The sequence below is a fragment of the Hypomesus nipponensis genome, chromosome 11 (genome assembly GCF_054491055.1).
Source record: "Hypomesus nipponensis isolate SF chromosome 11, ASM5449105v1, whole genome shotgun sequence".
Classification (NCBI taxonomy): Eukaryota; Metazoa; Chordata; class Actinopteri; order Osmeriformes; family Osmeridae; genus Hypomesus; species Hypomesus nipponensis.
The window spans coordinates 2,575,001-2,588,632 of NC_140371.1; the positions used below are offsets into that span (position 1 = coordinate 2,575,001).

General features: G+C 46.4%; 1 protein-coding gene across 2 annotated transcripts in view; it reads right to left on the reverse strand.

The window, feature by feature from the left end:
* khdrbs2 (KH domain containing, RNA binding, signal transduction associated 2) overlaps nucleotides 1–13,632 on the reverse strand; it is a 59,619-nt gene that overhangs the window by 21,118 nt on the left and 24,869 nt on the right. For both annotated transcript variants that reach the window (XM_084710185.1, XM_084710186.1), the window contains exons 3-4: nucleotides 7,895–8,011; nucleotides 507–653 (exon numbers count right to left, since the gene is read on the reverse strand). In XM_084710185.1, the coding sequence (XP_084566311.1) occupies nucleotides 507–653; nucleotides 7,895–8,011 (264 nt within the window). The remainder of the gene's footprint in view (nucleotides 1–506; nucleotides 654–7,894; nucleotides 8,012–13,632) is intronic.

Consider the following 13,632-nt stretch of genomic DNA (forward strand, 5'->3'; position numbering starts at 1 on the left):
GCGTCCCCACCTGCAGTCTTACGTGGAGTTATTCATATTTACTGCCTCAACTTAGTGATGCAATACAGTACGCACATTAATTACTGCTATCTGCTCTAGGCATGCACGATGCTTGCAAAGCATGGCAAGTTGTTTCACACTGCAGTTGTTAATTGCTGAATACATTTGAGTTCTAGTTAACAGAGGGTTTGGTGGACGTGGCAGCTCTGGGGAGAACACGTCTTCACAACCTTGTCACATTTTTTTTAATTTCTATGCTACAGTGAACTTCAGATTACGTTATATGCCTCATCTTGGTTATTATGGCTTCCCAGAATTGCAATCTGCCAGTCAGTCGGTTTGTTTAACCAGTTTTTCTTAACCCCTTAAAGTGTCATTCCACCTGGGAGACTGGACAGGCCTGGGAGGAGAGTGCCAAGGAGCACCAGGTCCTCTCCATTTCCAAGTACCGATCTCAATCACCCTGCAGGGATTTGAGACAATGGAATGGGTTTGGAAGAACTTACTGGAACTAGAAATTTCTTTATCTCCTCCAAGGCATGGCTCATGCGGGAATAGGCCTCTCCAGGAGGAGCGAAGACTTCAATTAAAACGTGCAGATCGTTGCTCAAATGGGCATACTTGGCCTCTCCGCTTTTCCTTAATTCTTCTTCCTGTTAGAAGGGGAGAGAAAAACACGGACAAATCAGGCCAGGTGTCTAGGGGACACACACACACGGGGGGGGGGGGGGGGGGGGGGTTATCTCACACACCCACAGAGCTAATTCCATGTGAGACATACATCAACTAAAGAATGTGATCGTTTTTTGTTGGTGTGTCTGTACTGACAGGCTTACAGTACATCTTCCTCTACAGTATTTTAAAGTATGTCGTAGCAGTATCTGCTATGATTAATATGTTGTTTAACATGCCCCTGTTTTTACAAAGTGAAAGAAGCACATCTAGCCTACTCTCTCATCATCATTAAGAAATTCTGGATCTATGATGATTTACCACAGGACTTGTGCCATGCCTGCCACCTGCCTGCGCTGGGTTGACCTGTGAATGAGCATTGAGTATGAGAAAAGAGCATTATAAATAGAAGATATTAGTATTATGATTGTTGTCATTATTATTCTTACTATAATTATTGTTATTGCTATTGAGGAAAGATCAGAGAGACAGAGCCATCCATGCGTGAGGCTCAGTCAGATTCAGACTCAGTTAAGGAAACGGTTGTGCACCAGTATCATCATATCAGCATGGTTGGCAAAGTGAAATGAGTATATATTTTTCTTTATATTGTTTGTCAGCTTCTTAGATTGTAACTGACAGTGACTGACAGACACAGCACGATATTAGTGGTTGTAAAACATAAAATATTTGAACAGAACTGAAATGAGCATTGCAGATACGGGGTCCCTCCTGGTGAGTAGGCATGTGATGTCTGAAAATAAATTCCAACCAGTGAGCAGCACAGTGTGATTGTTTGCTAGACCCTTGAAGAAGGCTCCAGGGTTCACGTCCAAGAATTGCAAACTACCATGTTAGCTGTCAAACCTTTCACGATTATGCTAATGCTAATGCTAACTCTCAGTCCTGAGAGTTAGCATCCCATCTGCTCTGGAGTAGTGCTTCCTGGTTTCTGGGAAATTTACCTCAAGAAACATTCAATCTATTACTAAATCCCAACCTGACCGAGTCTACAATACCTATCACCTTTAACAAAGCTCCCGGATTGGCTCGTCCCACTCCAGTCACATGTAGAAGAGCTTCTTGATTGGCTAATCTCATTGTACACGTCCAATCATCTCCCAGAGAGCTCCCTTATTGGCTCAGCAAACTCAGAAGCACCAGTGACCTTCCATTGAGTTCTGTGATTGCTGAAGGTCGTCCTCTGAACTGTCTGAACAGTTCTTTAAAAAGCCGGTAATTACGACCGCCTCAGTTACCTTCTTGTGTTAATTAGCTTGGGCTCTCTGGCATGCAGAAAGAGAGAGAGTTGATGGGCTTTGGTGTTGGTGGGTTCTTACAGAGGCTTGATCAATGACAACCTCCTCTTCTTTGTCACATCTTCACAAGCCAATAAAACACCTCCTGATTCCCATACTCATGACCTGAGACGTCTTGTTAGACATCTGGATTGGGGACTGATGAGGGACTTTTACAAATCACAACATTCCTAGAACTTCTTTGGAGATGTGCTGCTGGGCACAGACTAAATTCTATGATTTGGTTTAATAATAGTCTGGCCTTGTGTACATTTCTTTTACAGAGTCGTTCAGAGACATCATCAGAGACATCCAATTTGTGACTTTTATGTCAATGGACTTTGTGAATGAAATGAGAACAATGTTCCTTTTGACATTACTTGAACAGTAGAAGAAGATGTTTGTACCTCTTGTGCTTCCTGAAAGAAAGAGAGAACCATAGCCTTGGATGACATTTATTCGCTTGTGAAACTTTCCTTTTACACCGTTCGGTTAGCAACACACAGGTTTGTTCTAAAAGCTGCCTATTAAGATGTTTGTGAAGAAAAGAATGAATGAAATGAAAGTGGTTTAATCCCAGTACACCAATACCATTTCCTAAAGGTGACAAAATAACAATGTTTTTTGTTTCTGTGGATACATTTCGGGAGGATGTAACTTTGAAGGGAAAGACCGTCGCCAGCAAACAACAGTAACAAAGTACTTCTATTTCCGCAAAATGCAAGTGCATATTTAGATGTGCAGCACTACAATGGAGTAATCCCCTCACTAGACACACCTATACATAGTGTAGGTCAAACTCAGCTCCACACAGTTGAATACAACACAACTAACATCACAAACTAGGGAACCCTCTAAACCAATTCATCAGTCAGCCATGCTGTTTCACATCTGTAGCGTGCAGCGGACAGTGTCTGCAGTCAGCCACGACAGACATGCACAAACCTCCACACACACTGTACGGACACTTACAATAGCAGTCTGAACCAAGTTACAACATAAAGGGGAAATGCTGATGCCAGGCTACTGCAGCTGTCAACATGGCAACATTTGTTATCGTTCATGTCAGTTCATGTCACCAAAGGCGCGTTTGCGTAGATTCCGCAAAAAGGTCCACAAAGTAGCCATCGAAATGTTAGTGTGTGTTGGGAGGACGAGCTGAGGAGCAGCACATTGGAGAAGTACTGCTCCCTCTACAAACATTACTCTTAATCAGCTATTGTATTTTCTTACCACAACCACAGTTTGAAATTCAGGCCACCAGACAGTCAACCAAGAACATGTATTTATAGAGCTATATGTATTTATAGAGCTAAACGCAATATATCAATCTCCAGGGCTTCCATTGCATAAATGTCCAGCTTGTTTGCAGAAGAAGCTGTCATGTCTACTGTGTTACCCTGGCTTAGTACAGGATTATTTTTTATTATGAAATTGGTAACTAACCAGGGTGAGGCTGTGGATGGCCTGGGTCATCATGCTACAGGGTATAGCCCTCCTCGGAGACAGCATGCACTCTACGATGGCAAACCTCTTTCTCAGCCTTGTGAATTTAGGTCTCTGCATAGTTAGCCTACTCAAATATTTTCACACACAACCCGACATTGAGAGCTGTTTGACAATTGGCAAAATATTCTATTTTAGTTAATCTTATTTTTATTTTTACTGTTGCTGCTTTTTCTACAGGTACACTTGCACTTAGAGATTCATGTTTAATTGTAACCTGCTTAACTACATGCTCTTATGGTTCTTCCCTTTGGCACTTATTTTTATGTTGTTCACAATGTGTGCTTCTTGTTTTGGTTACCCGTGATGCTTTGAGGCTATCTTGTTGTTATTATCAGTGACCTATGCACTTTGTAAAGGTCTCTCTTGGAAGTCGCTTTGGATAAAAGCATCTGCTAAATGAATAAATGTAAATGTAACTGATTGGTTAGAGACACTAGCCATTGTAAGGCTGGGTGACACCCTGCCCCCTCCTCTCATATGCTAACATCTGGAGTTGCTGGACGGAGTCTCTGCTTGGTGGGTCTCACACCTCATTGTGTAACTTACTGTAGCATTGCTAGTCACATGTTGATAAGGGTCAAGCTGTTGTCTGATTGGTTGTTCTTGGGTATAAAGGGAATTGTGGAGCATTGTTCTGTGGATTCTTGATCTCCTGAAACCTTCTCCTCAGCTCTGGCTTGTCCTACTCCTTCTTCCTCACCTCTTGCTTTCTCTCTCCGATTTACAATAATCAGGTAGAGTAGGTAACATTCTAAACCTTCAATTTGTAACATGTTTGCCTTGCAATTGATTTCATTCATTTGCAATGCTATTAAATGTATATGTTTTATTTAACCTTGCTCTTAAAGATTCTTGCTCTGATTCAACCCATAGAGTTAAATAACTGTAATTATATTGGTATTGGCATTATTTGGTTAAAGTTTAGGCACTGTTCAGTTTCTCCTCTTCCTTTAAACCATAGAGGAATAGCTTTGGTTGTTTGTCAAATATTAAACCCCCCTTCACCCCTTACTCAATTGTGCAATTATTCCACACCCATGGTGGAGCCTGTTGTACCGACTTCCGGATTAATTGTGTGAGAAAGACACAATATATTCTAGTTATTTAGCGAGCATGTATACCAGCGCCTTCGCTCGTGCTCCAGCCTTATCTAGTACAGCGGTGCCTCTGCAGTTCCCTGCTCGCATCCAAAGTCTCTCTTTGTCTCAAGTTATCCTTTACAATGTTGCTTGCCCTAGTTTCTCCAGTTGAAACCACGCAAGTGCCACATGACACGGGCTTCCTCCCAGATGAGTCGGAGCTGGCTTTATATTTGTTATTTGTACAGAAATTACGTTTAATGTATTTAGGACATCCTAGAACGTTGTCTCCATTCAGTCACTCGAGTTTTAATTGTCTATCCTGCAACAGGAGGAAATGACCCCCACACAAGAGAGCTCGCATTTAAAGCTCTGCAATAGAGTGTCTGGGAGAAACGTTTGAAAACGGTTCCCCGAGACCTCGAACATAAATTATGCAGCCTGTTTGGAGTGAAAAATTGCTTTCATTGCAGAAATTTCCTCAAAACCAAACAAGACAGTATAGAATCCTGTTCCTTGTAGTCATAATCAGCTGCACAAAGCATAAATAGCTGTTTTGTAAGGCAGCCTTAAGGTTGAGATACTGGGGGAACAGAATGGAATGAAACGATGCTCTCTCTCCCTGCGGAACAGGATCCTGCTTGCCTCCTGTTATCAGAAGAATGTGAGAGAGAGAGAGAGAGAGAGAGAGAGAGAGAGAGAGAGAGAGAGAGAGAGAGAGAGAGAGAGAGAGTAAGGCTAGGAAAAATTAAACAATTCCACACTGATTGGTACCATGGCACTCCCCTCAGAGAAACCACAGGAGCCAAAGACCAGCGTTATGCAGCATGAGAGGCAGGGTGTGCTAGAACAACTTTGGCTTCATCCAATTAATTAATGAATATGACAAACTCTGCAGAAGTTGTTAGATCAGTAATGAGTTCTGTCTGTGAACAATTCAACGATGAAGGTTAGTTTGAGGCGGGACAAGCTGACTTATATTGCACATTTCAAAGCCGTGCAGACGTGTAGATATATTGCCAAATAAATCCTGATGGATTTGTACAAAGTTGTCAACGTACTGTGTGGTATCATTTGAAGCCCTCACAGCTAATTATTTATGTAAACATATATTCATTTTTGATATTCACCTTTAGTTACTTGTGAACCAATTCAGCTGTTATGAGTCACACCTACAGTAGTAATTAATTTACTTTGAGGCATGATTTAATCAAAACATAGAACAATAAGATATCACACACAATTGTCTGGGACACATGGCAGAGACGGCTAGACAGCTGAACATCTAAACTGACAAACCCTGACTCTTTTCCATGTTCTTCCCTCCATTGGGATGTCTTACGGACCTGATCCTGTGAGCGACCGTGACTGGTTAGCTTCACGTCCTCACCTCGTCTCCTGGCTGCTCAGTCTGCGGGTCGTTTGGCAGAATAAAAACAAAAAAGTGTTCTTTGGTCTATGCTATCCATAGCAGGGGGGGAATCGAACTAGCAACCTTTCCATCTTCAGGTGCTCTACCACTGAGCTGCACCGATCGGTGTTTACACAGAGCTGAGGGTTACAGCCATGTCACAGCCGTGTCCCAGCCGTGTCCCAGCCGTGTCACAGCCGTGTCACAGTCGTGTCACAGCCGTGTCACAGCCGTGTCACAGCCGTGTCACAGCCATGTCACAGCCATGTCACAGCCATGTCACAGTCACAACAACAACACTGCCGTGCAAAGGCAAAAGACCGTAACTTAAATTTTGTCGAAAATGATTTTGGCAGTTAAATCAAAAACACTCTTGTCTTGTGAGTCTTGTGACAGGTATCCACGTGTATGTTACATTGGCTTATAATATACAGAGTTTATATCGGGATAAGCAACTAAGTGAGCGAAGAAACGGAAGTTACTGTATTTTGCCTTGGCATGACCACTTACGATAGACTATGGTATACTACTGTAACTTCAAAATATGGGTCAAAAGTGCAGTTTAAGATCAACAATTTCAACATTTCATGTCTAGTTTAGATCATGTGTAATCACTAAAACATCAGACTTCTAGATTTCCAGTGTCCTACCTAAAATGCATTTGGCAGGACAACTACTTTGAAAGTGCAAAAACTTTGAAGTCGTTTTTCTCAGTTCTACACTTCGGCGAGTTACGGTCTTTTAGCTTTGTAGGGCAGAACAGCACTGCTGTTCAGCCGAATCACAGCCGTCTCACAGCCGTGTCACAGCCGTGTCACAGCCGTGTCACAGCCGTGTCACAGCCGTCTCACAGCCGTGTCACAGCCGTGTCACAGCCGTGTCACAGCCGTCTCACAGCCGTGTCACAGTCGTGTCACAGCCGTCTCACAGCCGTGTCACAGCCGGGTCACAGTCAAAACAACAACAGCACTGCTGTATCCTCTTTAGCTCCAGGAATCACCCAGACCACGAGCGCCATGCAGCCCTGCCGCGGTGCTCTCTCCCTGGGCCTGGCTGATCCTGTGTCTTGCCTCTGAAAAGCTTGCTGCCAGGGGACCTCCAGACAGGAGAATGAATGGCCTGGACCCAGTCTGCACTGTATGCCGGTCTCTCTTACAGGCTACCTGGGAAGCTTTCTGTAGCACAGGCCTGTCACAGCCAACATGGCCACAGGGCAGGCAACCTACCAAAACACTGTATAAGCCAGGGCCCAGACTTTCACCTGTTCTGTTCAGCAGGAGCATGTTATGGATTTGGATGGATGTAAGGACGACTCTTTACTCAATCCAAATCCTTGCTTGGGGCTTGAATGTACATGAGAGCAAGACTGAAACAAGGTGCAATGCACCACCAGACAGACTCCAGGTCATTCTGGTTGCGTATCAACCCTTTCAGGAAATGTCAAGGTCTGCTAAACACCATTCAAGAACTCTCTTTTTCTAGTGCCTCAACACATAACTGACAGCATACTAACCATTGTTTGTGAATAGTCATGTTTCGACAGCCACTTCCAGTGCTTCTAATGGGCAGATGTTCAGTTTAAGGCTAAGCAAAGACATTGTATCCTCTGAGGTTTTCCTACAAAGAAGACGACATTCCTATATTGCAGTGAACAGATCATATTACAGTAGGCCTACGCTGTTTCCGCCCCAGGCTGAGAAATCATTCACGGCATCTGGAAATGTTTAGCCTGACTGAATAGTTGTTTTATTTATTGAGTTATTGCTGTGTCCATTTTAGAGAGAGTAAAACGTTTTCTGTTCAATAGTTATGATGATGTGCCTGGAGTGTGCTGCAGAGAGAGACTTTTCTCTCGGTTCGGTTAAGTATTAAGCTGACAAAAAGTGGCAAAAAGATCAACGAAAACACACAAAAGTGCACGTTACCTTGTCTTTGTCTCTCATGGAGCCTTTCCCTAGAATCGACATCTTGGCTCCCGTGTCCTCCTGCAACCTCTTCATCGAGTTCCCCCTCGGCCCCAGGAGCTTCCCAACAAAATTAAACTGTGAAGGAAGGAAGAGAAGAGAAGAATGCTTTACCAACACACCTCCACCCTGACCTCCCTCCATGAACCCCCCCCACCCCCCCCCCCCCGTTATAAAAGAAGGTAGAAATCACAACATATTGAAGAAAACATCATGAGAGTTAAAAAGATTAGTGTTTGATATGAATGATCGATGTCCAGCAAACAACCCCTTTTCGATAGCTCCTAGCACTAAGGATGGGGGAATGCGGGAAACCTCTGGGTGGAAGCCCTGTGTAGCAGATCAATATGAGCAAGCCCTGTGTGCTGTACATTAAGAAGGTGAATGGACCTCCGAATGTAGGAGCAATCCTGCAGGCTCCTCTCTCATCATCCCAGCTCATCCTGCTCCGGGCCAGCCATGAGTCTTATTGACGCTCAGGGTCATCAATGATGCTGGGGGAGAGGAAGCACAATGCCTGCACACAAGCCAATAACGTTCCCCCGGAACATTCCAGAGGTCAGACCCGGGATAAAGCCAGAAATAATGAGTTTCTGCCCCCCAATGTGAAATCAAGTAATACCATCCAGAAGATGGAGTGAGAGCGGCAGGGCCTGGGGTGCAGGCCTGGAGACTCCTCCCTCACCATGCCCCTGCTGGGTCCTTATAAAGCCCTCCTTCGCAGGCAGGGGGCCCGCCTGCACTGCAATCTTCATTACAGGGGCCGGGGGTGACGACCATCATCTACTCTGACCCTGAGCTCAGTGATCACAGGCCACTGGCTGAAGGACTGCAGGATCGGCAGTATCATCCTTGAGGGGGGAAGGATACAAGATTACCAAACACAGCAAGCCAACACGCACAGTCGGGGTACTGCAAATGATCTGACGTAATTGATAATTCCACGAGCAGCCAAATAGAATCGGCAGGAAAGGTCATCTGCTGTTGAAATTCCTGGACCATGGCACTAATGTTTTTGAAATTAATTACTTGACCTTCAAATGTTTCGTTTGGTGCTGCCTGATAATGGGCCACCTCCAGAGTGAAGCAGTTGGTCAACTGCAGTTACCCGACCACCATCCAAATGCTGATAACCTTGTTACCATGCAGCCTTAGCTTGCTGCCAGCCCAGCACAGCAGCTAGCTCCCAGCACAGCAGCTAGCTCCCAGCACAGCAGCTAGCTCCCAGCACAGCAGCTAGCTCTCAGCACAGCTGGAGACTCTGACATGGTGAACCAACACTCTCATCATCACAGCTCTCACGGGGCATGCAGAGGTGTTCAATAGCAACAAGACGTCACCATCTTTCTGTTTTGTCTTTCTTTATTTGTATTTCCCTCCCTCCCCCCTCCCCCCTCCCTCCCTCCCCCCCTCCCTCCCTCCCCCCTCCCCCCTCCCCCCCTCCCCCCCTCCCCCCTCCCCCCTCCCTCCCTCCCTCCCTCCCTCGTGCCTTGCCTCTCCTCCAGTCACTCTGACAGGAGTCTCCTCCAGCTGGCTGGGAGCCCTGGAGCAGATGGTCCAGGCTGCTACGGTGCGAGGGGCGCTTGCCGTGAGGCTGCAGGAGAGTGGCCTGTTTTCATTAAGCTAATGAATGTCTGGAGCCTCTCTGCAGCTCTGCGGTGGGCAATTTGGGCTTTAGAAGGGGGCATGGTTCAGTGTTAAATGAGGTTTGAAATGATGCAACTCGCCCCCCACAGCCCTGGCAGTCATGCGCCTGCGGATATTAGAGCTAGGGTGTTGCTAATGCAGCAATTAAGCACTGGGGCATTTTTGACGATTGAAAATAGTTCATCTCTTGCAACTACGAATTTGCGGGGGAGGGTATTTTTGGGGAGCACATGATGGAGACTATGATGAGTGTTGCCGCAGAGAACTGTTACCAATGTGCTTCTGTGAGAGTCCTGGACTCGAGTAAGAGGTAGATATTTCTGACTGAAAACTAAACATTGATCAAATTCAACAATCAAGCCGACCCATTTCTCAACACCAGTCACTCCAGACCGCACACGTCCACCAGAGCAGCGAGTGTGGCGAGCGAGCGGGCGAGCGAGGGGGCAGAGGCCGGTCTGTCCTGGTCACGCTTCTGAGAAAGCGCAGATGTGAGGACGCAGGAGAAAATTACTTTTCACACATAAGCCCCATGACTGAGTCCTGGAGCAAGACCTGACAGGCTTTCTCAACTAGATTGCATTGATTCCTCTAAATGTTTTCACAGCGACCCCGCTGCTTCACTCTCTCCTCCGGCCTCCCGGCCCCGATAGGACTAGAGGAAGAAGAGGGGGAGGGAATGGGTGGGGGGGGGGGGCTTCTTTCAAGTATAATCAAGCTGATTCTCCAACAAATCCATTCAAACCCTTTTACACAGGTGGTGAAAGTCTTAATGTGATCTGAGGCCTCTTCCATAGGGCTCTAAGCCTCCTAGTCCTCTCGTGTCCTAGGGAGACTGACTGAGACATCTGACTGAGAGATGTGTTCCAGGGAGATAGAGATGTGTTCCAGAGAGATAGAGATGTCTTCCAGAGAGAGAGAAAATGTGTTCCAGAAAGAGAGAGATGTGTTCCAGAAAGAGAGAGGTGTTCCAGAGAGAGAGAGAGAGAGAGAGAGATGTGTTCCAGAGAGATAGAGAGAGATGTGTTCCAGAGAGAGAGAGAGAGAGAGAGAGAGAGAGAGAGAGAGAGGGAGGGAGGGAGGGAGGGAGGGAGGGAGAGAGAGAGAGAGAGAGAGAGGGAGGGAGGGAGGGAGGGAGGGAGGGAGGGAGGGAGGGAGGGAGAGAGGGAGGGAGGGAGGGAGGGAGGGAGGGAGGGAGGGAGAGAGAGAGAGAGAGAGAGAGAGAGAGAGAGAGAGAGAGATGTGTTTCAGAAAGAGAGAGGTGTTCCAGAGAGAGAGAGAGAGAGAGAGAGAGATGTGTTCCAGAGAGATAGAGAGAGATGTGTTCCAGAGAGAGAGAGAGAGAGAGAGAGAGAGAGAGAGAGAGAGAGAGAGGGAGGGAGGGAGGGAGAGAGAGAGAGAGAGAGAGAGAGAGAGAGAGAGAGAGAGAGAGAGAGAGAGAGAGAGAGAGAGGGAGGGAGGGAGGGAGAGAGAGAGAGAGAGAGAGAGAGAGAGAGAGAGAGAGATGTGTTTCAGAGCAAGAGACGCTTCCAAGAAACAGAAAGAAAGACAATCTTTATAATCCTCCAGAAAAGAACTACATTCTAACCAAACATCCATAATTAAATTATTTGAAAACCTTGAATCAACAGTACAAAACAGTACAGGGTCTGCAAGCCCAGGACTACCCCTAGAAGGCAAAGAAATCAAGTTCGATTGTTTGTCGATTACAGGAACAGGGATTAAAACACATCTTAGACACATGTTGTAAGGAATGGGCACTGTCTGTGAACAAGGAAACAACAAATGTAATGATCAAAAAATAATAATCTAACTCCCTAGCGAGTCTGTACCAATTCACCCGAGGAGGAGAGACTCTCATTCTCACCTCATCTAACCCTTGCTTGGGTCTGGATAGAAGCTCCTCAGGGCCATTTGACAAAGCTGTTCAAACGCAAGCAGACAAAGCAGGAAGAGCATTCTATGCAATTAAGAAATCTATATGTTAATATAACCTTTCCCTCAGAATTTGGACTGTAATATTTGACTCAATCGTAAAACCATTCCTGCTCCAAGGCAGTGACATGTGGGAGCCCTTTACACTTCCCACAGCATGTGGGACAAAAGTCCAACTGAAATGTTACATTTTCAATTTTGTCCCTCTCTCATTCTCCTTAGAAAAAATGGAAAGGGGGGGGAGAGAGAGAAAGAGAGGGAGGGAGGGGGAGAGAGAGAGAGAGAGAGAGAGAGAGAGAGAGAGAGAGAGAGAGAGAGAGAGAGAGAGAGAGAGAGAGAGAGAGAGAGAGAGAGAGAGAGAGAGAGAGAGAGAGAGAGAGAGAGAGAGAGGGTGAAGGGCAGGGTGAAGGGGAAGGTAGCGTGTTATCAGAAAGAGAAGCTGTCAGTCTGAGAGAGAGACGAATACAGCACACACAAGCCGGGCAGAAGCAGCACTGGGTGTGTCCCACACAGAGATCCCTTAACCCTGGGGAGCAGGCAGGGAAAACCACCTCCACACTCGTCCCTTCATTCTTACTTTGTGTGCTCTTTCTTCCTTTTTCTTTCTCTTTCTTTCATTCTTTCTTTCTTTCTTTCTTTCTTTCTTTCTTTCTTTCTGTACTCCCTCCCATCCATCCTTCCCTTCTAGCAAGCTGAGGAGGCAGGGGGAGGAGGCTGGGGTGGTCTGGGGGGAGGCTGGGGAGGTTGGGGGAGGCTGGGGGATGCTGGGGAGGAGGCTAGGGCAGGTTGGGGAGGCTGGAGGGGTTGAAGGGAGGAGGTCTGAGGGAGGCCGGGGGGGTTGAGGGTAGTGTGGTGTGTTTGGGTGTGTGTGTGTCGTTCCACTGTAGACATATTCAACTGCATTTCAACCATGTCCTTGAGATCCTGAACATATGAAGGTTACAAGTCCTGCTATTTGAATAAAAGTGAGGGAGAAAACCTGTTATTCAGTGTGCACCATGGTGGCCTCTCCTTGCCTCCTTGCTGCCCTGCTAACAGCAGCTAGGAGCCCAGCCCTGCTTCATCTCTGGAGGGATTAGCACATCTCGCCTTGACTGAAACACACTGTTTACTGGACTGCTGTCCGCTCACTATAGGGCTCTCTGCAGCGGGCCTGTTCTCACCAGGAGGTGGTCTGCAGTGTGCAGGGAGAGAAGGGGAAAGGAGGGAGAGGAGGGAGAGGAGGGAAGGGGAGAGGAGTGAGAGGAGGGAGAGGAGAGGAGGGGAGAGGAGGGAGGGAGAGGAGGGAGAGGAGGGAGAGAAGGGGAGAGGAGGGAGAGGAGGGAAGGGGAGAGGAGGGAAGGGGAGAGGAGGGAAAGGAAGAGGAGTAACAGAAAAAGAAAGAGGACGAGGAGGAGGGAGAGGAGGAAGGACCAGACCAGACCAGGTATGAAAAGTACTTCCATAGATATGTTAACAATAGCCTGCTATTTCAAAACACAACATACAAGACAAAACACACAACACACAAGGCCAAGACCACACACACACCCCATACAAGAACACACACACACACCCCATACAAGCCTGATCTCTGTCTAAGGCCAGCTCCACAGTAGCACAACATAGGATTGTGTCTCAGCAGATAAAGGATGAACTGAATATCAATGAGTAAACAAACATTCCTCAACAGCTATACTATGCACCTGACAGGAGATATGAATAGCTTCACTTTCTTCTTATATGACACTTATTTGTGGCAAACCCTAACAACCAAAGGGAATATGTATCTTCTGAATGGAATGAATCATTCATTGTGGGTTGTAAGCGAGTGTGGTTGAAGCTCTGCTGGGTGGGGTGTCTATAGCTGTCTCCGAGTGACGACCCTCAGCAGCAAAACAGCTTGACATCAGCATGAATAATTTAAGCAGAATAATATAAATCAGAAAGAGAGTTTAAAATCCTATAATTGTTATCTGCCCTCAGAAAGTTGTCAGACGACGGGACAAGGGGATGAACTGAAGGAGCGAACCCTCTAACCCTTTAAATCACAGACTGCAGACGCCGCAATCAAGACACGGATGAAGTCACTATGGCTGATTGCCCTCAAGTGGACAGGGGCTGACGCTAACCTCGAG